At 47.4% G+C, this 27499-nt stretch overlaps 3 protein-coding genes across 4 annotated transcripts in view; 1 reads left to right on the plus strand and 2 right to left on the minus strand.

Moving 5' to 3' along the window:
* LOC308160984 (BICD cargo adaptor 2) overlaps window positions 1-11760 on the minus strand; it is a gene marked incomplete at both ends in the record, with an annotated part of 56815 nt that extends 45055 nt beyond the window's left edge. Inside the window, one exon of the mRNA XM_080534912.1 lies at window positions 11521-11760. Coding sequence (XP_080391038.1) covers window positions 11521-11760 — 240 coding nt within the window. The remainder of the gene's footprint in view (window positions 1-11520) is intronic.
* Window positions 11761-16123: 4363 nt separating this feature from the next.
* adtrp1 (androgen dependent TFPI regulating protein 1) lies at window positions 16124-19755 on the plus strand. Of its 2 annotated transcripts, none has more exons than XM_080533290.1 (6): window positions 16124-16296; window positions 17450-17599; window positions 17689-17790; window positions 18327-18442; window positions 18725-18888; window positions 19158-19755. In XM_080533290.1, the coding sequence occupies exons 1-6, from the start codon at window positions 16132-16134 to the stop codon at window positions 19181-19183; spliced, it is 723 nt and encodes a 240-aa protein (XP_080389416.1). In that variant the 5' UTR covers window positions 16124-16131; the 3' UTR covers window positions 19184-19755. The 2 variants fall into 2 exon arrangements, with proteins under 2 accessions (XP_080389416.1, XP_080389417.1); XM_080533291.1 differs by having other exon boundaries at window positions 18725-18883; window positions 19156-19755.
* A 5422-nt stretch (window positions 19756-25177) lies between these two features.
* On the minus strand, window positions 25178-27174 carry LOC308160137 (tubulin alpha chain, testis-specific-like; the record flags this gene model as incomplete). The annotated part of the gene is made up of 5 exons (XM_080534016.1): window positions 27039-27174; window positions 26641-26789; window positions 26382-26534; window positions 25690-26217; window positions 25178-25471 (listed from the first exon to the last, which is right to left on the minus strand). The coding sequence occupies exons 1-5, from the start codon at window positions 27157-27159 to the stop codon at window positions 25178-25180; spliced, it is 1245 nt and encodes a 414-aa protein (XP_080390142.1). The 5' UTR covers window positions 27160-27174.
* Window positions 27175-27499: the final 325 nt, after the last annotated feature.

Raw genomic sequence — 27499 nt, forward strand, 5'->3', positions numbered from 1 at the left:
CAGACTTCGACAGGGCAATGCTAATAGAGTCGGCTAAATAGGATTTTAAATCCCTGCGCGCTTAACTTTAAAAAATTCATACAGTCAAAAATGCCGTGCCTCATTTCATGTCTGGCTGGCTGCAGTGATAGCTTCGAGGCATAAGATGGATGGATGGTTGGGGGGTGGATAGCAACATGGATGGAAGGATAGATGGATGAGACAGATGGATGGATGGATGGATGGATGGATGGATGGATCATAGTCTTTAATCACTGAGTCTGACACCTCATCCCAGCTCAGCTTCCCCTGTCTGAGCCCTTCTGCCGAAGATAGGGGTGGGGCTGGTCACACCCGTGGTGTGTGTGTGATGTTTGCGTGTGTGTGAGGGGCCGCGGCAGGGCTATCCACCATCTGTCCACTCCTAGCTACCACAAACATCTTTATTCCGTCACTCCGTCCGTATTATGCTAATGAGCATTTCTCCTCCTTCTGCCCCTCCCTTCTTTCCTTTTGTTTTTGGGCACACTCCCCTCTTTCCCCTGGAGGGAGGGAGGGTGGGGGTGGTATCTCTCTTATACCCTCAGGGCCAATTCTCGCCCTCTATCCCCTGCGGGCTTTACCCCCAACGCAGGGCTCAGGAGGTGGATCAGCTGTGCCCCCCTCCCCATGGCATCAGCCATTCTCCATTCACCCTCACCCTATCAGCTCTTATCTAACTACACACAGAACTCTAGCCTTTAAACAGTATAAAAAAACGCCTTTCATATCGAACCGCAAGACAAAACAAAAGCAAAAGCAAAAGCAAGTCCCTGATGACGTACAGCTGAGCGAAGTACAGTGAAGTCTAATCTTGACCGACCGTCTCCGTCTCCTTGGCGACAGTGAGCGAGGAAAAAAGGAAACGGCAGTGTATTAAAAAACGCGGTATGTTAAACAACACAACAGGAAAGAAACAAACCTGTTTCCTCCTCTACACACACACACCCATCATTACTCAGGCTTTACTTCCCAAGGGGGGTTGGGAGGGACAGTGGCTTCCCTGATAAACTGCCTGTAGTCTGTCTGTCTGTCTGTCTGTCTGTCTGTCTGTCTGTCTGTCTGTCTGTCTGTCTGTCCCTCCTATCTCCTTCAGAGGCCTCCCGTCTGCTCCAGTCATATTTCATCTGCTTCCGGTCTCCGGCTCTGCTGAGGTAAACAGGATGCTGACTCGGGAGTCAGGACTGTAATTCAATCAAGGGAAGGAGTAGCGGGGGTGGGCAGCTGTATGGGAGTGTGTGTGTGTATGTGTGTGTGTGTGTGTGTGGGGGGGGGGGGATCATGACGGTAGTACAATAGGGCTGAGGCAAGGAGGAGGAGGAGGAGGAGGGTGAAGCGCGCTTGTGTGACCAGCACTGTAACGTTTGACCCCTAACCTCTGGATAGTGCGTCCCTTAATGCAGGCCTACACCTCTACCCTTCTGCCTTTTGACCCCTGGGGAGGAGTGGAGGTGGTTGGCAGCTGTGGAGAACACCAGCTGCCCACGGGCGAGGAGGGGGGGGGGGGGGGGGAGGCAGGTGAGGCAGGCTATCAGTTTCCCTGACTGAGCTGTGTGGCTGCAGACAGGCCTCGAGGGAAGCTAAGGTTACCCGGAGCGGTTGGCAAAGGCACAGTGAGCAGAGCAGCAGGGGTTGAGGGGAATCTGATGAGAGACTTCATCCACAGATACTAATATAGGAAACTATTCAGGTGGGAGGAGCGAAAGCAAACAGACACGCACGCACAGACACGCACACACGCACAGACACACATACACACACGCACACGTGCACAGACACACGCGCACAGACACACACACACACACACGCACACGTGCACACACACACACACACACACACACATGCATACATAACGTACAGATACAGTATCACATGCCAGACCTGCCCACACCGGGCGGCGCTCCAAACAGCAGAACGGAGCCCCTCTCCCCAGAGGCGCGGGTTACTTGGGTTACCTCAAAAGACAGTATGTCACAAGCTGTGGAGGTTACCTGCCTGTCTTCAAGGAGAGACAGCGGTGCCAGTACATTTTCCAAGGCAGTACCGGTTGTTAAGCTTTTCACCAGTAACAAAGAGGACAACAAAAGGTAACAAAACCGTTTTTTTCTTCTTTTTTTTTTCTCCCTCTTTCAGGATATAATTACCATCACCATTGTCACTATCATTCTCGATAACATTACAATCATAATAACAACAACAAAGAGGACACATAAGAGAGGGACAATTAAAAGATACTTGTTTGATAAGAATGTGCTGAAGTGTGCACTCTGCGGCGAAGACAAAACATCTCGCCTAATCAGCTGGTTGAGGAACGGACAGAATGTGATGACAGAGAGATAAAGGACAACAGGGGGAGGACGACAGGAGCAGGACGAGAGGAGAGCAAGGAGCAGGATGAGTGAGCCAAAATGTTTCCAAGCAGCCTATGTACTGTATACACACACTCACACTCACACTCACACTCACACTCACACTCACACGCACACGCACACGCGCACGCGCACGCGCACACGCACACGCACACGCACACGCACACTCACACGCACACGCACACGCACACACGCACACACGCACACACGCACACACTGTTCTTTGTTGAGGGATTTCAAGACACAGTATGGAGTGGAAGGAAGGAAGAATGGTCGAAGGAAGAATGGCCGCCGGACATGGAGAGGGCAAAGCTCTGCGTTGTGAACCCTGGCGTCGTGACAGAGGACCTCAAGCCTATAGCTAGAGGATGACCTCACACTCCGCTTTTAGCCTAATCTGGCCACAGGGCCTCCGCTAACAGGATTACACTACTGGAATAATGAAACACCGTTAGGCCACCATACAGCTGCTTTCTATGCACTTGATTCATTCATTCATGAAGGAAGACACTAGACTGGATGTAGGCTAATGCTCAAAGACAAGTGATCGAAGCTCCGCTCTGGTTCAAAGTGCCACTGAGGGAAGCAACTTGAGTTCATAGGCTACAGTGAACAATAAACAAAATAACTATTGCCAAATCCGTTCTGGTCAAATTGAACCGTGATTTTTAGTAAGGGGTAGGACATGATAAGCTTAGGCTTCATCCTACTCCCTTTCGAACAGTGATAGGCCTGTACTCTTCATATTAGTTATTTGTTATTTTATTATTTTAAATCATGTTCGAAATAAAAAAAGATTCATTCATTCATTCATAAACGCTGCACGTAAAATGTTAATGAATGTCTGTTGTCTGCGTTCTTGGAGGCTCTTCCGTGGATCAATGACAGACAAGCACTAGTGTGTGCCTGCCTAACGCCTGGGCCACACCGGATACGTCTACCTCAGCAGCGCGTGTGTGTGTTTCATTTCAGAGCCCATTGAGCAGCCACACGGCCCGTTTTAGTCGTTGTGTGGCTGCTCTAACCTGTTAACATGGTGTCCCCAAATGACGCACACTTCCTGTTGAGGTAGAGGTCTGCGGTGTGGCCCGGGCTTTAGGGCTACAGGATCTGGGTCAAACTAAGGTGAGGCGACTCAGCACGGGACGCGACGGGGACGGGGACGGGAGAGGACGACTTAGAAGCTGAGCAGAGATTTGTCGGCCAATCCTCTGGCACAATGATGACGAACATGAAATGAGCAACAACAACATCATCATCATCATCATCGCTTCATCAGGTGACAAAGTGGATTTGTCTGGACAGAGATTGACCTCAAACCGACAACACACCACACACACACACACACACACACACACACACACACACACACACGACACACATTTTGGCTCGTTGTGGACTCCTGAATCCCTGGGGTATTCGACTTGGGAGGGAAAACTCCCAATTGCCGTTATCCACTACAACAAAAAGCTGACCGTGGAAGAGCTAGGCTAAATACAGCTAATATGGGAGGGAGGGCAGATGGGGAATTAACCCTCTCCAGCAGGCAACTGGGCCACAGCCTCTCCGTGCAGCCTTGTGACGGCACTCAACAGGCCTTCTCCATAGAGGTATCCTGGTGGTACAGTGCCAAGCCAACAGGACTGGACTACATTTCTGAGATTGATCAAGACACTACTGCTTTCCTGCAGCACCAGGACTGACCCCTCCAGGCTACCGTACAGCTGCCACACAGAGAATGAAGTCCAGCTTCCCTCGCTAGCCTTTTAGCCTCCCAACAGAGGCCCCCCACACATACCAAACTAACTCATAACTAACAGAGAAACAAACACAGCTGCTCCCACTTCAACTGTCCTGTACTAGAGAGGCGTACCACTTCACCGACACTCAGCCCTTTCCACCCGGGGAACAACAAACCACCCACGCCTGTCACTCCTCCTCTCTGACTAAAAACACTTAGGCAACAAACACGCCCTTCACTGTACCTGAAATAGAACCCAAACACTCAATGCTAAACATGCTCATTTCAAAACAGACAGACAGACAGACAGACAGACAAACAGACAAGGCTAGCAGGGCAGTGCAGGGTAGGCACCAGGCCACCACCAGGCAGTGCGAGGGCAGCATCACACCCAAACAAGACTGCCCGTCCCTGGGCGGAGGGCTGAGGCGCTGAGGGCTGAGGGTGGCCGGCCCTGGCCAGGCTCCCAGACCTCCGTAAGCCCCGCGCACGGCGGCCGGGATTCATCCTCTTAGGCCCAGAAGGGAGGGGATTTGGGACTTTATTTAGTGCCATTTAGAAAAGATTACCTCTTAATTGCGGAGCAGGCTTCCCAGCGCGGGCCGCCACAGATGAAAGGGGAGGTTAGAACACCCCAAATAATGAGGTGGGCGGGGGGGGCGCAGGCAGGCTACCAGAGTACACATAGTTTGAAGAAGGGCAGACAAACTACAACAATCCCCCTGAACACACTCAGCTCCCTCCCATCCACGCAGATCAGCCAGAAAGCTAATGTGGTCCTCTGTGGCTCCGTTGGTAGAGCATGGCGCTAACATCACTTAGGTTGTGGGTTCGATTCCCGCTGGGACCACATATTATATATATACTGACAAATGTATGCACTCACTGAAATGTAAGTTGCTTTGGATAAAAGAGTCAGCTAAATGACATAGGCCTAGGCTATATTATAAATGGCATATCAAAAGCCCTGGTCTAGATCCACAGAGAGGGACCCAGTCCATCACTGACCATCATCAACATCAGAGCTCTATACAGATGCCCACAGGAACAAGCCCCGCCCCCTCCCCCGGGGCCACAACATCACAAAACAAACCCAGGTTGACTTTCATGACACCGCCCTTATAAGGTGAGCCGGTGACGATGATGCATTAGGCTCCTCCCTATTTTTTCGGCCAATAGGGACCCGAGGTCTTTGACAGCGTGGACACAGTGGAGGGTCTACAGTTGTCACACTGAACCCTCTTTGTCAAAGGGACATTGCGATGTGTGCTCTGGTGATCTCAGGGGGACAAAAGTGACCGATCTTTTCAAATGTGGCAACAATGGGAGGCCTCTCGATATAGATATCCTTTGTCGTCCGCTGTGTTCGGTGAGCGTTTAACCCTCCCTGTGTCTGTGACACCCAAGACCTGTTAACCCCAGTGGGTTCAGGCACACAAAGGCCAGCGAGCCGTGCACAGAGCGCCCAGGTTTTACTGAGCTTAACTGTGTTTAGTTGTTCTGTTTTGTCCGGGGAGAATTCCACAGCACAATCCACAGCTGCTGCTGTTACAGACTGGCATAGGAGAAAAGAGGGAGCGAGAGAAAGAGAGGGAGAGGGAGAGAGAGAGAGGGTGTGACTGAATGGCTTTACTGTGTTCTCTGACACTATCGCCACAATGCCACAAGGACCCAAAAGAACACCGGGCCTTTGTCGAGGCAGAAGTCATTGAGTGGTTGTGTGTGTGTGTGTGTGTGTGTGTGTGTGTGTGTGTGTGTGTGTGACAAAGCTATGGGTTTCTCCTCAATCAGGCTGGTGACGTCTTTATGGCCAGCCAGGCTCCCACGTGACATTCCTCCTGGAGGCCTGGAGCTCATCTGAACCTAAACAAAAAGCTCCGTTCCCTAAAATGGAGACCTGTCTCTACAGCCACGACCTTCTCTCGCTCTCTCTCCTCCAGGCAACATGAGCTTAATTCAGGGACCCGAGAAGAAGAAGCAACATGATGTCATCCTTGAGTGGCTTAACGTAAGAATATCAACACCAGCTGTAGGTGGAGAGTGAGACTAGCCCCTCTACTCTCCTCAGCTGTGAAGGTGTAGTATAATGTAATTTACGAGTGATAAGAGGTTTTACTGTCTTTGGTAACAGGTTGAAGGTCCACGGTAAGATCATAAAAGGACACGAGAGTGAGGTGCCTTCTTATCAGTGTGTGTGCCTGTGTGGGAAGTGCACTGCTTGTTCACCTGCATGATTGACTATTATGAGAGCAAAGCAAACATCATGCATGGCGCTGATATGACGTGACCACTGGAGTCAGTCACTTAATGCTGTGAATTCTGATACGGAAACAGATACGAGACCGACTACGTTGTAGGCCCGGTTCTGTTCTGTGTGTCGCCAGCCTGTCTGAGTATTTGGACAGTGCGATGTAGTACAGCACAAGTTTCGAGTTTATTTGTCACCATTACATCATATACAAGTATACAATGCAGAGCAGAGCAGAGCAGCTCGGCAACAGCAATCAACATCAACAACACAGTATAATAATAGGTATTAAAAAAGTAAACATAATAAGCACTAAATCTAAGGACAGACACAAGTAAAAGCCCCCGGTAGTACGACAGGACCCCCAGGGCTCACCACAGGGGTCGGGGGGCCAACTGACCCACAATGCGAATGGCCGACAGATGGACAGTCTAATCCGGCGTAACAGCCCAGGCCAGACCGCTACCTCCCCTCCCTATGTCGTATGAATGGGTAACAGTCCCTGTGAGCAGCGGGCAGGCCACCGTGTGCCCCTCTCATGTGGACAGTGAGACTGGGGGGTGGGGAGACTGGGGGGGAGGGGTGGTGGTGGTGGTGGTGGTGGTGGTGATGGTGGTGGTGGTGATGGTGGGGTATTTAACATGTCATCGGTTCACTCACACAATGACATGAGTCAATGCGAAGACAAGCAGAGGGACACGACCCCCCCCCACCCCCATCTCATCTAGCTGGAGTGTTATGGAATGCAGGGAGAGGGTGAGAAGCCTGAGGAATGACAATACACCAGTAGGAACCATCCAGAGCATGAGCAAGTATGACACTGGGGGCAGGCTGAAGGTCTACTAGCGTTTAGCAGGCGAACGACGCTAGTGTGAGATTCAATCTGTGGATGCTTGGAACTACTGGACAACTAAAAAGGGTCCGGAGAAAATACAGTAGTAGAATGGATCATCCACTGAATAACCTGTATGATCTGTCTTTCTCTGATGTTCCTTCATCAGAATCAGAATCAGAAACAGAAACAGATGTTTCATGCTATACGGTACGTGCCGTCGTACAGGAGCAGGTAGTGTAGTTGCGAAGTGTTAATGTGTAGAGCAGCAGAGGGGCGGTCACTCACACTGATACACACTCTCATCACCTACTTAGGAGGCAGCAAGCCGGCTACTCACAGTAAGGCAAAGAGCTGTGCCGTTACTAAGCAACAGCTGAGAGCTGAATTCCTCCATCTACCTGCCTCCGGGTTGGTGTGGGCTGTGTGTGTGTGTGTGTGTGTGTGTGTGTGCCCTCTCCCACCCACAGGGTTAGACCTGGCCTGGCTAAAAGGGCAGCTGGGGTTTGCTCACTGCCAATGATGATTTCTGGTTTGTTGTTTCTATCCAGATTGGGACAAAAGAGTAACATCTGGCCTTGTAAACGCAACGAATGTGCCTATAGACTGGTTGTGTGTGTGTGTGTGTGTGTGTGTGTGTGTGTGTGTGTGTGTGTGTGTGTGTGTGTATGGTAGGGGTCAGCTGAGGAGGGTTCAGTGTTGGAGCTGCTGCGTAAATCTCCCAGCTCTTTTATTCCAGTCTGTCTAAGTGCTCCGAGAGGACAGCCAACGAGAGGGGACAACCAAACATGGTATTCACCAGGGTAAACAGGAGCCAGGTACTTGTCATACCCTCCACAGAGACAAAAGACAGACAACATGACATTTAAATACCTAACTAAACACATAGCTGTCCAACAGCCTAAACCACCACCAGAGACAAAGACACTCAACATTCTGGGTCAGCTTCAACTCTCTGAGTCTCTAGAGAAAACTAACATGGCTGTAAGTAAGACTAGCGCTTCTAAACTCCTCTCCCTTAACTAAGTAAGATAGAAATGAACAGAACACAGAAATATTACAGAATACTTGTAATAACGTTACGTTGTAATACGTAACGCTGTAATACGTAACGTTGTAATACGTAACGTTGTAATACGTAATGTTGTAATACGTAACGTTGCAAGCAAGGTTACCCTGGTCACGTGGAGGAATCCTGTATCCTATGATGTATGAGGACGTTTTCATTTCCAGCGGACATGAGCCTCTGAGATAAGAGTGTATTTTTAGCCCCTAGCCTGACAGTGTCTCTCTTGTCTTTGACCCTGGCCTGCCGCTAAACAGGCATCCCGCTGCTCTCCCTCGGTGACAGAAGAGGAAGTCAGAGGGGGAAGGTGTCTGTTTGTTTTCCGCTCTCTTTCCTGATAACGGATAGCAGAGCACACAGAGCTATGGGGGGGAGAGGAGGGGGAGAGAAGGGGACAGAGATGAGGGGGGAGCGAGGGGGGGACAGAGAACACATGATAACATGGTCCTTCTAGGGTCACCTTCTGCAGTGAACCACCTAACCCTAACCCATCACAACCAACCCCCATCAATGCCCTCAGGGTGTGACTGGGGTTAACACGCTACACAGATGGGCAATTTATGTCTATTCTTATTTCTTACATTGAAAAAAAGTGATGTTCTCATCAGAAAGTAGGGAAAATCCCTTTCTTGGGCCTTTTATCTTCCTTTTTTTAATCTTCTCCTTTCTTGAGGAGAAGAAGACACAACTAGCCACGGTCCTATCACAACATTGACGATGTTGTCCCTCAACAAGCGGATCATGGCAAGCGGATTGTGGCACGCAATGGAAACCTCCATGCACAATGGGCCATGCTAATGATCTCTCTACTTATCAAGGTGCATTGTGTCTGGAGGGGAGCCATGCCAGCCACAACCTGTGTAATCCTTTTATAAGGCTTAGTGAATTATGAAACACACTTCATTACACTGGTGACTGGACCATAGGGAATGATCCCCACTATCCCCCTGTACAGTTTCTCTACTATAAATAAATAAATACATATTTTTCTTCAATTCAATTCTTCTGTCTTCTAGCATTATGAGTGCCAATGGCCGCTGGTCTTCATAGATTAGGCCTACTATTTCTTAGCATGACTGATGGATAGATGATTCACTTAGGCTACCGGTACTTAGATGAATGTAGCCTATTTGTTGTTAGTCGCTTCGGATAAAGGCGCCTGCTAAATGTAAATGTAAAATCAGGACTCAGTGATACCATACTCAGTGTGTTAGCTTGTTTGCTAAGGCTAGTCTATTTCAGATGAACCGGTGAGAAGGAACCAAACATTGGGTTAAATTTGCCACCGTGATTGACCCGTCACCAAGACACCACACTGAATTCTAGCAACTGCCAGCTTTCAGAGGATAGGCTAATAGGCCTGAGCCTTTTGGTAGATTGCAAAAAAGCAACAACAACACAAAAGCATCACTATCTGTGTCTTGGAGCAATCAAAGCGGCCATCACTCCATTGTCCCTATTCTCTCTTCCTTTGCTGTCATGGTTACCATTCTCGCCAGTTTCCAGTCTGTTTCCTCTATTCAGGGCTTCTTCGTGTTGTTTTTCTGAGGCTGGCCAAAGGACGCACCAAAGGAATGCATGGTGGGAGTGCAGAGCAGGAGCTGCTGAGGCAGCCCCAAGTACTCCTATCTAAAAACCCAACGGACGACCAGACAGACAGGGGGAGAGAGAAGTGAAGCGAGAGAAGGGGGGGGGGGGGGGGGTAGGATAACTATGAGGTCATCGTCTCTACTTCTCAGTGCGTAGTCAGTCATATCTGTTCAGCCTCGGGTTTTTCTCTCTCTCTCTCTCTCTTTCTCTCTTTCTCATCCCTCTCATAAACAGACATACCCAAGGGATGCACATCTCGGTGCACATGTTTTGGCAAGGCAAAGGGGGATGCGTCATGGGGTACCCAAGCAAGACAGCCATTGGTCTTTAGTCTCGAGGGAGGAAAGTGGGAAGTACTCAAATCTCTGGGACGAGTTCCACATACTGCAGGCCTAGGAGGAAGTGACTCATCCAGACCATGAAGTTACTCTCATGAAATATATTCAGCGCCGAAATATCTTCAATCTTCAGTGCTACAGTTAAGAGGACAACCCCCCGTTTTTCCCACCCAAAACTGCTCTGGGACACATGATCTGTCCAGCAGCTGCAGCGGTTAGACTCTGACTCTCTAACCTACTTCTAGCCGGTTTTAATCAAAATCACAAGGCAACGTCTGCCAGGGAGGGGAAAACTATGATTTGAGTGTGAAAACGGGTGGTTTGGGGGGGGGGGGGGGGAAGAGGCCGGACAGTGTTCAAAAATACAGAGCCATCCTTTATCTGTCTCTACAACCACGCTAACAACCCGTCAGCATTCCTCCCATTCCTGAACAGTCGTAACTCGTTTGGTTATCCTCCACAGGCAGTCTCATCCTTCCTCATTTTCAGGCGGGACATTTAAAAATTCAAACTACTGTAGGCCTAGGCCCGCCTTTTTTTTCCAACCAGACTGGAAATTCCTGCTCATTTAGGGCCCTTTGGTTTGAGAGACTCTCTCATCTCTCAACTGCTACAACTGTCAACAGTACTTTGAATATACAGTACTTTGAATAGCCTATAGTACATCAGAGTAGCAACAATGGTGTGAATGACTGTTAACACAATCAACATTATGGTGGCAAGGATGAACATTCAAACACACAACATTCTTGATACATTTGCAACGTTCAGAACTGTCGGCAAAACATCAGTTGCAGTATCAAACATTTCAAAGCCAACAGAAAATTCACAGCTAAAAATGTCATAATAATAATAATAATTCCACTTCGAGTAGGCTAGATATGGAATGAGGCAGTAAGCTATAGCATGGTAGCCTAGTCTATTCTGTGCAGGACATGAGCTCCTAAAAAAATAGGCCACCAATGCTCACATAGGAACTCACATAGGAACCCCTGAATATGAGGCCCCCCCATCCCCCTACATTTGACCTTGTAGGATGAGGGGCTCCGGTGTTGCTTATGGGTATCAAAATCAGGACATCTTCAATTAACACATGGGCCTACAGTAACATTAGTCTATTATAGGCTACTATTAATTGACCTTGCAATAATACAACGGTCTACTGTTAGTGAATCCTAATGATCAGGCAGGCATCGATCTTGCAATGAACACATAGGGTGGAATATAATAGCATCTATTTTATAGGCTATATAAAATCATGCATTAGCCGACGAATTACACTACCATACTACACTTAAAAAGGGCTACATGTACATACATCTTTGAGCTGGTCTAGTTCCTGCCGCACTGTCTCGTACTCGACCTCCAGGTCGTCGTACTGCTGTTTCAGCTGCTGTTTCTCCTCCAGCACGGCCAGCCCGTACGACGCAGCCTGGATCTTCTCGTGGGTGGTCTCACTCAGCTCCCGGGACAGGCGCTCGATCTCGGACCGGAGACCCTCCGGCCGAGCCTCTAGTACCAGCATCGCGTCGGAATAGCGCTGCTCCTCCACGGACATGTCTGCCGGGATGCTGGGGATGCTGCGCCAGGGGTGATGGATCTACGACGAGGGATGCGGGACGGGGCGGCTTGGAAGGATCGCGACGGGACGACCCCTTCAGTTGGAATAAGATGACGATTAGATTCTCCTGTATTTGAACTGCATGATCGGTACTCTTGCGTTTCTCGTTGCCGCTTTGGGTGTCACGTTTTCTGTCATGTAGCTGTGGTTCCTTTGATTTCTTCCGACAGGAGAGGCTGCTGTTATCCCTTAATTTAAAATTGTTCCATATTTGCCGGTTGCCCTTCGCCTCTCCCCGGCTGCTCAGAGCGACTGGGGGAGAAGCGGTCGGTCGCTGTCAGATCAGCCAGCTGGGAGAGTTCGAAGAGAATGCGCAGTGCTTGTCGGGAAATGTAGTATTGCAGTACCCCAAACTAGCACAAGGGATGGACAGCTGTTAGGCAATGGACTCTTATCCCCGTCAGGCATTGTGTGTTTGCCTATGTGGAGCACGGAAGTGTTTTGTGCGTTTATCTTTATAGAAATAATGAGTAGATACAAAATAGATATGACCGTCTTGGCACCGTGCATCTCTGCTGCCATCTGCAGGTTTTCTTAGTAACTTCAGGTTTTAATAATAGAGAAAGTTATCTTAAGAAAAAGATTTGGAGCAGACACGAGTGTGAGAGAGCTGGCTCTCCATAAAAAGGCCTAAAGATAGAATACAAACATACAAACGTTTGTTCTAAAAGTGCATATTCAGAGCTGCGACTTGTGGCTCACCTTGACTGGCAAACTACACCGTGAGACATTATATTATACATTGTATCTACTCTCGTCTCAGCATTCTGTTCTATTCATTTGCTGTTGCATGCAAATCATTGTAAAAAGTAAGAGGATCCACCACTGTTTTTTCAATGTATTCAATGTAAGTTTATTTGCAATTATACCATGGCATGGAGTAATGGCATTACTCTATTATACTGAGCCTGAGAGGTGCCCCAAGAGAGGCGCGCCTGCCCCCGACAGGTGCGCCTGACCAGTGTCATGGTGTCATGGTGAATCCATAATGGTACGGTGTTGCCTCAAGGCAACATTTGCAACTTACCATAATGGTAAGGTGTTGCCTCAAGGCAACATTTGCATTTTAACAAGTTTCCATTACTTAATTAACAAATAAAGTAAATTAAACTATTAGAAGGTAAGCTTTACTCAGCTATTATTATGAATATTTTTTTTCCAGATTGAAAAAGGCCAGGAAAATATGTTTTCAGTCGATGTTTGTGGAGAGAAATGGTTAAGCTGATCCTTGTGGGACAGTCTGCAAAAAGGGATTCAGCATGCCTACAGAGAGACATGTGACAAATTCAAACACTGCTTTTGGTTCCTTATGGCCCTGCCTCTAAGTATTGCATCATAACTGGGGATGCATTGTGTGTGAATGTAAAAGGCCAAGAATGGGTATGTTGCCTAGAGGCAACAAGGTGCCATAGAGGGTTCGTAATGTATTAACCAGTAATTAACCAGGCTAATCTTAGCCGGGCGCTCCCCAAATACAGGCAGCAAGTCACGTGTCCCACCAGGGGGGTGAACACTCTGGACCATTGCTACTGTACAGCTCGTCAAGCCTACCATTCTGTCCCCTGTGCCGCGCTGGGCTACAGTGACCACATCCTCATACACCTGATCCCTCGCTACAGGCAGAGGTTAAAACTCTCTAAGCCTGTTGTACGGCGCTTCAGGGTGTGGTCCAGCGAGGCATGCGAGCGACTCTGCGCCTGGTTGGAGAGTGCAGGCTGTGACCAGGACTTAGTGGAGTGGGCAGGGCCAGAGGCTGGTAATAATCTGGATGTATACACAGACACTGTTACATCATTTATCAGCTTTGGCGAGGAGGTGTGTGTCCCCCTCCGCTCCAGGAAGTCTTTTAACAACGACAAGCCCTGGTTTTCATCCCAACTCAGGCGTCTGAGGTCAGAGAAGGAGGTGGCTAGGTGCAGTGGGGACGTGGACCGGGTCAAGCAGGCCAAGTACAGGTTCGCCAAAGCGGTGAAGGAGGCGAAGCATCGCTTTTCGGAGAAGCTGCAGCAACAGCTCTCTGAGGGGGATTCCGCCTCCGTCTGGAAAGGCCTCAAGACCATCACCAACTACAAACCCAAGTCCCCGCTGATGTCCGACAACCTCCCTCTCGCTAACGAGCTGAACGAGTTCTACTGTAGGTTTGAGAAAGAGAGGTTCCCGCCCACCCCCGCCCTCTCCCTCCACCCCCCCCGGCTACAACCACCACCCCCGTCCCCCAGGGGGGCCAATGTCCCTCCTGCTACCTTCCCCCTTCCCCTCCCCTCCCTCCCCCCTCCTCACCCGCCCCGCCTTGCCCCACCCCCCTTTCCCCACCCCCTCTCTCTGTCACAGTGCGAGAGGTAAACAGACTGTTCAAGAGGCAGAATCCCCGGAAGGCAGCTGGTCCGGATTCCGTCTCTCCCTCTGTCCTGAAGCACTGCGCCGACCAGCTGGCCCCGGTGTTTACCCACATCTTCAACGCCTCGCTGGAGCTGTGTCACGTCCCAGCGTGCTTCAAGGCGTCTACCATCATCCCCGTCCCCAAGAAGGCCAAGGTCACAGGCCTTAACGATTACAGACCCGTCGCTCTGACCTCTGTCGTCATGAAGGTCCTGGAGCGCCTTGTCCTGGCCTACCTGAAGCTCATCACGGATCCTGTGCTGGACCCCCTGCAGTTCGCGTACAGAGCCAATAGATCCACGGAGGACGCCGTGAACATGGCTCTGCACTACGCACTAGAACACCTAGACACTGCAGGCAACTACGCCAGGATCCTGTTCGTGGACTTCAGCTCGGCCTTCAACACGATCCTCCCACACATCCTGGAGCACCAGCTATCCCTGCTGCAGGTGCCGGACTCCACCTGCAGGTGGATCACGGACTTCCTGACGGACAGGTCTCAGCGGGTGAAGCTGGGGAAGAGCATTTCCAGCTCCAGGTCCACCAGCACGGGCTCCCCGCAGGGCTGCGTCCTGTCTCCAGCACTGTTCTCCCTATACACCAACAGCTGTGTCTCCCGCCACCCCTCGGTCAAGCTCCTGAAGTTTGCAGACGACACCACCCTGGTGGGCCTCATCTCCAGGGGGGACGAATCTGCCTACAGGGGTGAGATCGAGGGGCTGCAGAGCTGGTGCAGTTTTAACAATCTGGAGCTAAATGCTCTAAAAACAGTGGAGATGTGGTGGACTTCCGTAGGAAAGCAGCCCTGCCCCCTCCCATCACGTTGGGAGGTACCCCGGTGGCCTCCGTGGAGTCATGCCGCTTTCCAGGCATGACCATCTCCCGGGACCTTAAGTGGGAGCGGAACACCGAGGCCCTCACGAAAAAGGCCCAGAAGAGGATGTTCTTCCTCCGGCAGCTGAGGAAATTCAGGCTGCCGAGGTCCATGATGGTCCAGTTTTACACGGCCATCATAGAGTCCATCCTCACCCACTCCATCATCACCTGGTTCCCTGCTGCAACGACCAAGGACAAGGCCAAGTTGCAGCGGGTGATACGTTCAGCAGAGAGGGTGATCGGCTGTCCCTTGCCCTCCCTCAACTCCCTGCATGACACCAGGGCTCTGAGGAGGGCAAGGAAGATCATGGCCGACCCCTTCCACCCCGGCCACGGCCTCCTCACCCTGCTTCCCTCTGGAAGAAGGTTGCGGCTGCCTAAGACATTAAAGGCCCGCCACAGGCTCAGTTTCTTCCCCTCAGCCGCCAGGCTGCTAAATGACTCTGGCTTCCCCCTCCCCCCGCCTCCAAGTCTGCCCAGGACTGAACATGCACTGGACCTTGAATAACTCTGCACTGCATTTTATATACAGCACTATCCATGCACTGTCTGTCCTGTGTTGTCCTGTTTTTGTATGTCCTGTTTTTGCATTTGTATTTGTACTTGTTTTGTTCATGTATATGTGAAAAAAGCATAAATGCACCTTCTGTAATACCAAAACAAATTCCTATATGTGTCAAGCATAATGGCAATAAACGTTATCTGAATCTGAATAACATCGATAACAACAACAACCCTAAAAGGCATGAGATAGCACAACACATCATCACAGCAAAGTTTATTTATTTTTATATTTAACCTTTATTTTATTTGATAGTTTCCCATTGTTGAGTCTTTTACAAGGGAGGCCTACTTATACACGCATACATACACTCTACTTATAAAGAGTTCATAAGGCTTTGATGTTAATCAATGGTCAGTCTATGGTTTGGTGTTTACCAATAAAGAAAGACTCAGACTGTCACACAGGAATGTAGTACTGTCTTCCACCACTGGGCGTTGTTATTGATAGAACGGAAGCACCGATGCTTGCTGCAGATTAGTACTGTCAAAATGGCTACGACCATGTCCTGGGGATCGTATGTGGTCATTCACATGGCCATATTCGCATGGTATATGTTCACGTTATCGGTCAACACCTCGGTAAGAATTACAGCGGCGCATGCAGGAGCGAAATCATACGGAGGCCGATGGAAATACCTGACTTTCCTCAATCTGGTGAGTGTATAGCTTTCTGCTGCTGGCATCAAAGCTAGCTGGCTAGCCACTATTATATACATTCATATGAAAGGAATTGCAATGAAAGGAGGGAAAGTTGTTGCTGTGACTTGACCTTGTTGGTCCCGTCTTGCTGTCAGTGTCACGTTATTCATTCGATATGGAGTTCCTTTGATGTGATTGGAATCGGCATAACATGTCATTCGTCCCTTTTTAGTTGAACACCGAGTTGACCCATTGTAATTCGGTGTAAAAGGTTTCGGTTGTAAAAGGGCAACTCTCGTGTAGACTAAAACACTATGTCCTTCCTATTGGAGATAAAGAAGCACTAGAGACGATGCACGATGCGAGCATGCATGCATGTTGTCCTACAAAGAGTAATGCATTGAGGGATTTATTATTATAATTATTATTATTATTATTATTATTATTATTATTATGATTATTATGATTAACACCTGAGATTGTCAAAACCCTGGAGCCTTGTTGCATTTAGTTCTATGTAGGGCTAGGTGATCCAATCCCTTGTTTGTTTGCACATATACAGACAATAAAGACCATTCATTCATTCATTCACATGCATTGAGACCTTGCTGCTTTGAGTGGGAACGACGATGATGACTTCTCAGGGTTTTCACACACTTAATAACGTCATCTCGTTCCTGATGTTATTTTGGAGCCAGCCCAGGTGTTGTCTGTCTCTCCTCTTCATCATTCCAGAGCCACTGGCTTGCCCTTTCAGCGGAGAGGGGCTTTGATGGCTTTGATGGCTTGCCGTTGGGCCTGGCCTGGATTCCCATGTGCTTAAGCAGCCTGGTAGTTGCCATGCCTATGAAACCTCGTAGAATCCAGAATCTATATAGCCTGAGCCTATATCTGATAAGCCTGGGTTGCCTTTTTACACCAAAGCAGAATGGCCAGGCTCAGACCTAGCCATGAAACACATGGGCCTGGTGACCCGCATAGACATATTTTTAGCAGCTCTCCTGGGTTAACCCTTGGTATGAAAGGCCCCATTGTCTCTACTTAGGCCTACATGTTGTTAGTAATAAGACGACAAGTGGAGATGACATTTCACCACCCATCAGAGGAACTCACTTCAAGAATGCGCCTGTTGATCGTTATGCGACATGCTTTTGTCATTTCTCCACAGGTTATGCAGACAGTGTTTTTCGGACTCTGTGTTTTGATTGACATAATCCATCTCATACTGCCAGCCAAAAACCTGCGTGGCGGAGTTCCATTGCTCCTGGTGAAATTACGGGACACCATATTCACTGTTCTAGCCTTTCCTGTCGGGACAGTAAGTGCCTTCTTTCCTGTTTATGGCTAATTGCTAATGACGCTGCGTTCAATTAGGCACTCTTAACTTGTTTCACCTTGTCTCCACAGTTTGTGTTTGCATCTTTCTGGTCGCTATATGCCTATGACAGAGAGCTGGTGTACCCAAAGTACCTTGATGAAATAATTCCTATCTGGTTGAACCATGCTCTGGTAAGTGTCGCAATTGTCACATGCACATTGTGGAATTTGAACTGAAGTATCCCAATTCATTCAGTTATAGTCAGGGTTAGGGTTATAATCCAAATGGCTGTGCACAGGATGAGACCAATCGGCCGTGCACAGCATGAGACCTTGACACTTTGAAAAGACCTGTCAGGAGGATTAGTTAGCCCGGTGTCAGATCTATACAGACAAAACATATAAACATGACACATCTGACCAGGAACAGTTTCACAGGTCTACTGCACCATTCCATGTCTGAACTGGTCTTAACCTGTTCCAACCCCCTCAATAGTCATAAATAAGTCATACGGGAGACAGTCACATGTTTCACAAGCAGGCAGTAATATTGCAATATAGGCTGACCTCTTCAACTGTCCTATCAAGTACAGTTTCTGTCATGCCTCTGTCCAGAGAACCCATACAGATGCAATGAGCTATTACACATGCATTATGCATGGGCTGTTGTAGTAGGTTGTTTTTATTTTTATAATGTTTTTCACTCTGTCTTTTTCTCTTGTTTACAGCACACTATTATCGTGCCCTTGCTGCTGGTGCAGTTGTATATTCAGCCTCATAGATTCCCCAGCAGAACCAAAAGCATCCTAGGCCTGGCCTTCTTCGCTGCTCTGTATTTGGCATGGTAAGGCTCTGTATTTGGCATGGTAAGGCTCTGTATTTGGCATGGTACGGTTCGACAGCGACCCTCCTCACACAGCAAAATCCTATCTTTCCGATTCATCTTCAAATCATTCTTTGACTTGTAGATATTCTTTTAACATTGTTTTGATGATGTAACTGAGACCGTCCCCTCACTGCTCACTCCACGCTTCCACGCGGGCTAAGGTTATATGACACTGTGATAACATTTTCAGCGTGCGACCATGTTTCACTCTTCTCCCTCCCCTCTGTCTTTCTCACCCAGGGTTCTGTGGGTGCACCATGCCTCGGGTATCTGGGTGTACCCCATCATGGCCCAGCTCAGCCCCGTAGGCCTGGTTGTGTTCCTGGGGGTTGCAGCCTTCACCATGGCCCCCCTCTACATACTGGGGGAGAAGCTTAGCCATAAAATCTGGGGGAGCGCACCCGGTGAGACAGCTCTCCGACCGTACGAAAAGAAAAAGAGAATATCCTCCACACTGTTTTCACATAGATGCTCCCAGAGTTAGAATTTGAGCGATGTCTCAACCACTGTGGGGTCAGGTCATGTGTTTCCACACCCAGTTCAGTTTGAATGCAGCAACAACTGTGACTCTGGTTGAACAAAAGGCTGTGTCAGAAGGAAAGTTGACTCAAGGCGTGTCTGTGTGTTGTAACTAGGTCCTCTACTCTCTGTCTCCCCTCTCTCCCTCTGAAAGGGCCTCAGAAGAAAAAGAAGAAGTAAGAGTCTGTTGGCAGGTAAACTAAGCCGCCACCAGGGGGCACCAGAGAGGCCTACATCACGTGAGGACAGACAGGACCCAGACTCCCAGCACTGATCACCTCCGCCAGGGCAAGACTGGTGGATCTCTCAGGCAGAGGGCACATTACACTATGTTTCTATGGTCAGAAGCAACCTATTATTTGAATGTGTCATTGTGAGGTAACGGCTTATAAATGCATCATGTTAGGTCTAAAGTGAAGCCTTATCGATTGAGTTCAACCATTTTGTTCCCCCCCCCCCCCCCCCCCCCCCCCCCCAGTGGAGTAGACTTGCACTGACGTAGTAGCTATATGCTATATATACAACACTCGTGATCACGCTCTCTCTCTTTTCTTTTGTCATTCCGTTTCCTTTATCATGATGCTGATTCAGTTGATACTGTATGTTTGTGAAAGGGAAAGTTCCTAATGTGCACAACATGTCATTTTACCCCTTTAATTCATGGTGATATAGGTCATGCTAAGTTTTATGATGTTACTTGAAATAAAGAAACAAGTTCATGAGAAGAAATAAATTAAATAGATTTTAATGATTATGTGCATTCACGTGTCTTCTATTGAGTAGATCAAGGAGTTCATGCAGCCAAGGAGTTCATGCTATCTCTGCCTTGCACTTAACGCAGGGTTGGCAAGTGTGTGTGTGTGGGGGGGGGGGGTTAGGGTCCACTCCTCTCCTCTCGTCTGTGTAGGTGTGTGAGGGCGGGGAGACTTGGTTCTGCTGAGGAGAAGGGGGGTAGCTAGTGGGCAGTTGGAGCAGGCACTGGTCGCCTCTTATCAAACACAATGTCCAGGTCAGGATACAGGGTGAGGTTTCAAGGGAGAGGAGTCACGTTGTATCTTGAGGTTGAAGGTTCTGAACCTGTGTCTGTGTGTGTGTGTGTGTGTCTGTGTGTGTGTTTGTGTGTGTCTGTGTGTGTGTGTACTAAAATGTAAATGGGAGTGTTTGGGTATCAGTCTGTGCGAGTGTTGTTGGGATGGGGGGCAGCGTGGGTGTTGGCGGACACAGGGCCTTGTCCCTCGTCCCTCTGGCCCCAGGCTGGGGCAGGTTTATAGGGCTTGCGTCTTCTCAGTCTCGGGGGGTCGGCTGCCCTTCAGTGTGGCCAGACGCTCGGACAGACCACGCATGCGGGGGAACAGCATGAAATCGTACAGAAGGGCGCCCATGGCACCGCCAATCATTGGGCCCACCCAGTACACCTGCCACAACACACACACACCCACATAGGTAAGCATTATCAATGACCCACACTAGTAACAGTTGTTGTCAGTATGGTGCAGCCATCTTTTTTTTTTTTTCAACAATGTTCTCTGAGTTCTAACTTTGACATCCCCAAGCAGCCTGTTCTAGACTGTTCTAGATTGTTCTTTCTTACCCAGTGGTTGATAAAGTTCCTGAAGAGCACAGCAGGGGCGAAAGACCTGGCAGGGTTCATTCCAGCACCGGTGTAGTACATCTACAACACACAGGGTGGAAAAGGTTTTACTTTACAACATATGTATCGTTTTTCATGTGTATCTGTATACAACTGTGTGAGTGTGTGTGTGTGTGTATGTGTGTTTCAGCAGTATTTGAAGGGAGAGTATCACCTTTTAAGGAGTCTCCATAAGGACCTGATTTGATTTCCACCCACTCACTTAAATGTTACTTGTGCAGTCAGCTGCTTTGCACATATTGGGCCCATCAGTTCTCACCAAATAAAACTAGTTACTAACTGTTAGAAAATGCTGCTGTGTCTACTATACGTGGGAAACACCCATCGCCTTGACCCTTGACTCTGCTACAGAGACTACAGAGAGATTGCTCAAACACCAGAGGCTAGTGTGAGCTGGAACCCAGTCAACCGGAGCCTTCACATGCCCATACTTAGCCATTTTACAAACACACACGTAAACACAAACACACACACACACAGTTGTAGACTATGCAGTATACTACATCAAACAAATTGTAGGCACTCAGACATGATACACTGTAAGTCATTGAAATCAAGCACAGTTTGTTAAATATCACCACCTACATTTGCTTTTTACATTTAGGGCATTTAGCAGACACCTTTGTCCAAAGCGACTTACAACAATAAAAAAAACACTATAATCAAATAAAAAACGTGTACTCGGTCAGAATAAAACAACAGCAACATTACAACATACGATATTTAAACACCATTGACAGGAGGAAGTTGGGCCATTTTTATATACAATTCTAAAGCAATATATTCTTTGAAGTTGGATATGAGAGATGTGATGCTACCATAGTAAATATGTTTGCCAAAAGGCTGGAAAACCATTTCAAGCCGTTGAGGTCCCTGGGGATTCATTCAGTAAACAGCAAAGCCATCAGGTCGGAGAGGTCCAGTTGACATCCACCATAAGAAGACAGCACAGAGATGTATCCATTAGGTCAGGTATCCGTTTATCCCAAAATGTCCTCCCACCAACTAGTTTACTTGAAGTTAGTAATAGTTGGGTGACGCGTTAGGAAGCCAGTCAGATTTTGTTATTTTTTTAAGTTATTTTTTCTGAGTGGAAAATTATGAGTTATGAGTCCCACTCATATTTGTCTTTTTATTGATAGAGAGAGTAGAGATTTTGACAGGAAGGATGGGTGAAAGAGAGAAGGGATGACATGCAGGATATGTCCGTGGCCGGAATCAAACCGGGAACCCTGCGGTTACATGGTCGACACTTCACCCGTTATGTCACCTAAGCGCCCCAAGCCAGTCAGATTTAGCACCTGACAGATTTACCTCCTGCACGCGATGCTCTGAAAGAGGAACTGCCACAGACATATTTCATAATACAGTAAGTTTACATACACGTAGTATTTGGTAGTATTGCTTAAATTGTTTAACTTGGGTGAAACGTTTCGGGTAACCTTCCACAAGCTTCCCACAATAAGTTGGTAGAATAATCTTTGGCCCATTCCTCCTGACAGAACTGGTGTAACTGTCAGGTTTGTATGCCTCCTTGCTCGCACACGCTTTTTCAGTTCTGCCCACAGATTTTCTATAGGATTGAGGTCAGGGCTTTGTGATGGCCATCATGGCCCTTTTGCCACAACTTTGGAAATAATGCTTGGGGTCATTGTCTATTTGGAAAACCATTTGCGACCAAGCTTTAACTTCCTGGCTGATGTCTTGAGATGTTGCCTCAATATATTCACATCATTTTCCTTTCTCATGATACCTCATGAAGAGGTCTGAGGTCTTGGCTGATTTCTTTTGATTTTACCATTATGTCAAGAAAGGAGCCACTGAGTTTGAAGGTAGGCCTTAAAATACATCCACAGGTACACTCCTTCCAACTGACTCAAATGATGTAAATTATCAGAAGCTTCTCAAGCCATGACATCATTTTTTTTTTTTAAATGTTAAACTTCTGACCCACTGGAATTGTGATATAGTGAATTATAAGTGAAATAATCTGTCTGTAAACAATTGTTGGAAAAATTACTTGGGTCATGCACAAAGTAGATTTGCCAAAACGACTCGCCAAAAAACTAGTTTGTTAACATGAAATCTGTGGAGTGGTTCAAAAATGTGTTTTAATGACCTCAACCTAAGTGCATGTAAACTTCCAACTTCAACTGTATCTGCTCATCTCAGTTCCTCCAGTTGCACTGACATTGAACAGCTGGACATGTCAGATATGCATTATCTACCACTTAACCTGCGTATTTAAATCAGTGTGGTTAACAGAGCAAAAGCCACCTAAGGGCGTTCAGATGATAAACCCACAGATTGATTCCCTGGTACAGAGTTAGAGAGGGAAAGGGAGGGAGGGAGGGGGAAGAGAGAGAGAGAGAGAGAGAGAGAGAGAGAGAGAGAGAGAGAGAGAGAGAGAGAGAGAGAGAGAGAGAGAGAGAGAGAGAGAGAGAGAGAGAGAGAGAAAATGAATGTACTCTTTCAGCATCAGAGTAAATGTCCAAGTGTGTGAGAGAAGCAGTGGCTGGTAGGAGCTGAAGCAATCACTCAATACTCTTGTCTCCACAGGATACCATGATGCTATTGTGTTCTCCCAGAGGTCTGATATGTCAGAGGACGGCCGTTTGTCTTCATAGGAGCCCGAATGCAATAAAGACAGAATGAAGTTGTACTATTACAGCAGTTTTCCCTGTTGTCAGATTGGTGTACCTGGCTCATCAATAAAACCTCAGATCATATTGTTTGTATTGTATTTATTGTTTCATATTATTTAGCTGTGAAGCACTTTGTGACATTTGTCTATGTAAAAGGTGGCAAACAAATAAAATTGATTGATTAATTAGGAGAGGGAGAAAAGGAGACGTAGTGTGTATAAAACAGCAAGAGAAAGACATGGAGGAGATATCTGGTGCTCTAAACAGCCATTCAGCAATATTTCTTATCACTCGTAAACAAGAGCCGGGGCGGAGCAGCGATTTTAAAAGTGTTCGGGTTCTAGGGCTGGGTGGGACATGTCACATGACTCATGAGCATCGCAACCCCCAGCCTTCGGCCCCCATTCCAGTCTCCACAGCATACCAAAATGAATGCCATGCATTTCTACATTTTCTTCATCACCATAATGCAAATAATATTGAGTTCAAAATGTACATTGTAGCACTACGCCCTTCACCCCAAGATACTATATTCAGCATTCATATACCAATGACTGTATACTTTTTAGTGACTGTTAAAAAAAACATGCTTTTCACGAAGAAGAATTCTCTTAATTCTTAATTCATCCATGATACACAAGATGCAAAACCAGTGCCAGTGGGTGAAATTACATATTTATTCTTCTTACAAAATATATGATTGCAACATTATTTAATCTAATTCCCAAATGTACAAAGTTACTATCTAATTACCATATCACAAATCTTTTGTTGTATTGTTGGAGCCATAATGAGTTGTTGAGTTTAGATTAAAAAACACCTGTAAGAGATATTTTGAGTTAGATATGTACGAATATATTAATATGAAATTGAAAACCTTTTGATTGTGTACTCTAAAGGATATTGAGATTGGTCATTGTGACCAATCACTTATGACTGTGTGACTTACCTGCCGGTAAGTAGGTGATTGAAATGTTTGTCTGTGGGTTAGATGGCGGAGAGCAAGTTTTCCGACTGCACATCTCAGAGAACACTCTGAACAAAGCACTCACACTACAATGGGAGCAAGATTGAGGTGCCTCCAACTGAATATGACAGTAAAAAGTGGCCTGGTTTAATAGGCATTTGTATTCTTTAAGCAAAATCATCCTTAAATCATGCACCTCTACCCCTGCCCCTTCTATAACCAGAGGTTTGCCTTATATCCTTATCATTGTTGATTAAGGACACATGAAAACAGCCACAGCTCATTTTTCTAAGATAAAGAAATGGGTTAAAACTATTGGGATATTATCCAAGTCCCTTGGTAGTTGCTTCATGTATAAATTATGGAAGAAAATAGTGAGCTCACTAATTTACCCACATTCAATGCTAACCAATAAAAACATTTTTTAACTGTCACCAGTGTGTTGGTCCTCTGTAGCTGGATGGTCAGTGCCTATCCCAGACTCAAAAGCCCGTAAAGATTTTTTCTTCATTCTGTGGCCTATCCTCTTTGTCACCATCACAGAAACAGGTCATTACACTATGATATATACATAATATATTACGTTTTTAAGTATAAACTCCAAGCTGAATACCCACTTAACATGTTTTACGTGATAAAAAATAACAAATAACATATGGCGGAACAAAACAGAACTTTATTAATAATTAACAGCAGAGAACACTGGGTGGAAGATTTACAATAAGTTAATAATATTTTAATAAAAATGTCATGGACGCAAATAAACATGACATGCTATACTGTATTTATTTATTTAATAACAGATTTAGTTCAGAGGTTAGTATCAAATAAAAGACCAAATATCATTGAGAGGGTGCCACCACCTCCTATTAATAATTAACTTAATGGCAAAATGTGTTGAATGAGTGGGGTCACTCGTCCCCTTCCTCAGCTTCTCCCTCCACAGAGTCGACTCCGACCTCCTCATAGTCCTTCTCCAGGGCTGCCAGATCCTCTCTGGCCTCTGAGAACTCTCCCTCCTCCATGCCCTCGCCCACATACCAGTGGACAAAAGCACGCTTGGCGTACATCAGGTCAAACTTGTGATCAAGGCGTGCCCAAGCTTCAGCAATGGCCGTGGTGTTGCTAAGCATGCACACCGCCCTCTGCACCTTGGCCAGGTCTCCCCCTGGCACCACAGTGGGTGGCTGGTAGTTGATGCCCACCTGCAGGAAGGGCACAAGAAAGCAGTTGAGAAACCAACAATCATACGTGACAAAATAATTCAGGTGATGGTTAAAAGACAGATCAACTGCAGTAAATAAATATACCAAAATGATTTGTTTTAATTCAAGTGGGCATCATGATTAATTTGCACACAAAACACGTTTTGGGAGAATAAAAATCAGTGTGCAGTAATCATGAGCTTCAAATGGGTGTTTACCTTGAAGCCTGTAGGACACCAGTCCACAAACTGAATGGTGCGTTTGGTCTTGATGGTAGCAATGGCGGCGTTGACATCCTTGGGAACTACATCCCCACGGTACAGCATGCAACAGGCCATGTACTTCCCATGGCGCGGGTCACACTTCACCATCTGGTTGGCGGGCTCAAAGCAGGCGTTGGTGATCTCTGCCACAGAGAGCTGCTCATGGTAGGCCTTCTCAGCTGAGATTACAGGCGCGTAGGTGACCAGCGGGAAGTGGATGCGGGGGTAAGGCACCAGGTTGGTCTGGAACTCGGTGAGGTCCACATTGAGCGCTCCATCGAAGCGCAGTGAGGCAGTGATGGAGGAGACGATCTGGCTGATAAGGCGGTTGAGGTTGGTGTAGGTCGGTCGCTCAATGTCCAGGTTGCGGCGGCAGATGTCGTAGATGGCTTCATTGTCGACCATGAAAGCGCAGTCAGAGTGCTCCAGTGTAGTGTGGGTGGTCAGGATAGAGTTGTAGGGCTCCACCACTGCTGTGGAGATCTGAACACATACAAAAGGAGTAGAGAAAATAACTTTTAGAGAGATACTCCCCCAAAAATGTTTACTTACATGATATATTAATTTCAGGAAATATAAATTAATTATAAATGACTGCAATTCATCAAATAATCTACTGAAATGGTGATCCCAAAGCACTGCAATACCAGAGGAGCAGGGTAAATGGCAAACTCCAGCTTAGATTTTTTGCCATAGTCAACCGACAGCCTCTCCATGAGCAGAGAGGCAAAGCCTGAGCCAGTTCCGCCGCCAAAGCTGTGGAAGATGAGGAAGCCCTGCAGCCCGGTGCACTGGTCCGACTGGGGACAGTCAAATCACAGGGCAGAGGGGTTTGTGAATCAGGCCTTTAACAGGTTTAAAGCGCAATACCACAATCAATTGTTAATAAACCACGACAACACTAACCAGCTTGCGAACTCTGTCCTGCACCAGGTCCACGATCTCTTTACCGATGGTGTAGTGGCCTCGGGCGTAGTTGTTAGCGGCATCCTCCTTACCGGTGATCAGCTGCTCCGGGTGGAAAAGCTGCCGGTACGTTCCCGTGCGGACCTCGTCTGCAGACACATCACAGCGTGCTCGCGCATTAAGATTACATTGGTACATCACATACCAGGTCTCATTAGCTGGCTAAGCATTAGTTTAGCATTGTTATCGCTAGCTAAAAATCACCTGTAACTAATTAACATTAGGTTGCAATGCACATGAACTAGAAATAAAAAGTTCACCGATTATTATTTTTTTGCAGATTCTGTCAGATTCAGATTCACTATTCTGAGAATAAGTGCATAATTGTTCAACCATACCAACGACAGTTGGTTCCAGATCCACAAACACAGTCCGAGGGACGTGTTTTCCGGCGCCTGTCTCGCTGAAGAAGGTGTTGAAGGAGTCGTCCCCCCCGCCGATGGTTTTGTCACTCGGCATCTGTCCGTCGGGCTGGATCCCATGCTCCAGGCAGTACAGCTCCCAGCAGGCGTTCCCGATCTGCACTCCGGCCTGGCCGACGTGGATGGAGATGCATTCACGCTAGACGGAGAAAAAACCAGATCGATTTTGAGACACCACAATCTCGCATTCAATGTCGTTAATTTGCCACAGAACGATTTACTTCGTTAAGACAATGGTTCACTAGTAGCTAGCTAAACTGGACTTAGCCGGCTAGCTAGCTAACCTACTTTGAAAACCACAATGTACTCCTTAGCTAGCTAGTAAAACTTACCATATTGATGAGGATTCAAAGTAATAACTGTGTTTGACAGAAATA

Source organism: Nansenia antarctica (genome assembly GCF_963989245.1).
Source record: "Nansenia antarctica genome assembly, chromosome: 6".
Taxonomy (NCBI): Eukaryota; Metazoa; Chordata; class Actinopteri; order Argentiniformes; family Microstomatidae; genus Nansenia; species Nansenia antarctica.

What these genes read in the sequence shown, in the direction of transcription:
- adtrp1 (XM_080533290.1), top strand. Translation starts at nt 16,132, where the DNA reads ATGGCTACGACCATGTCCTGGGGATCGTATGTGGTCATTCACATGGCC. An exon ending in ACCTGACTTTCCTCAATCTG is followed by an intron (nt 16,297 to 17,449) that starts GTGAGTGTATAG and finishes ATTTCTCCACAG; the next exon opens with GTTATGCAGACAGTGTTTTT. An exon ending in GCTGCTCTGTATTTGGCATG is followed by an intron (nt 18,443 to 18,724) that starts GTAAGGCTCTGT and finishes TTTCTCACCCAG; the next exon opens with GGTTCTGTGGGTGCACCATG.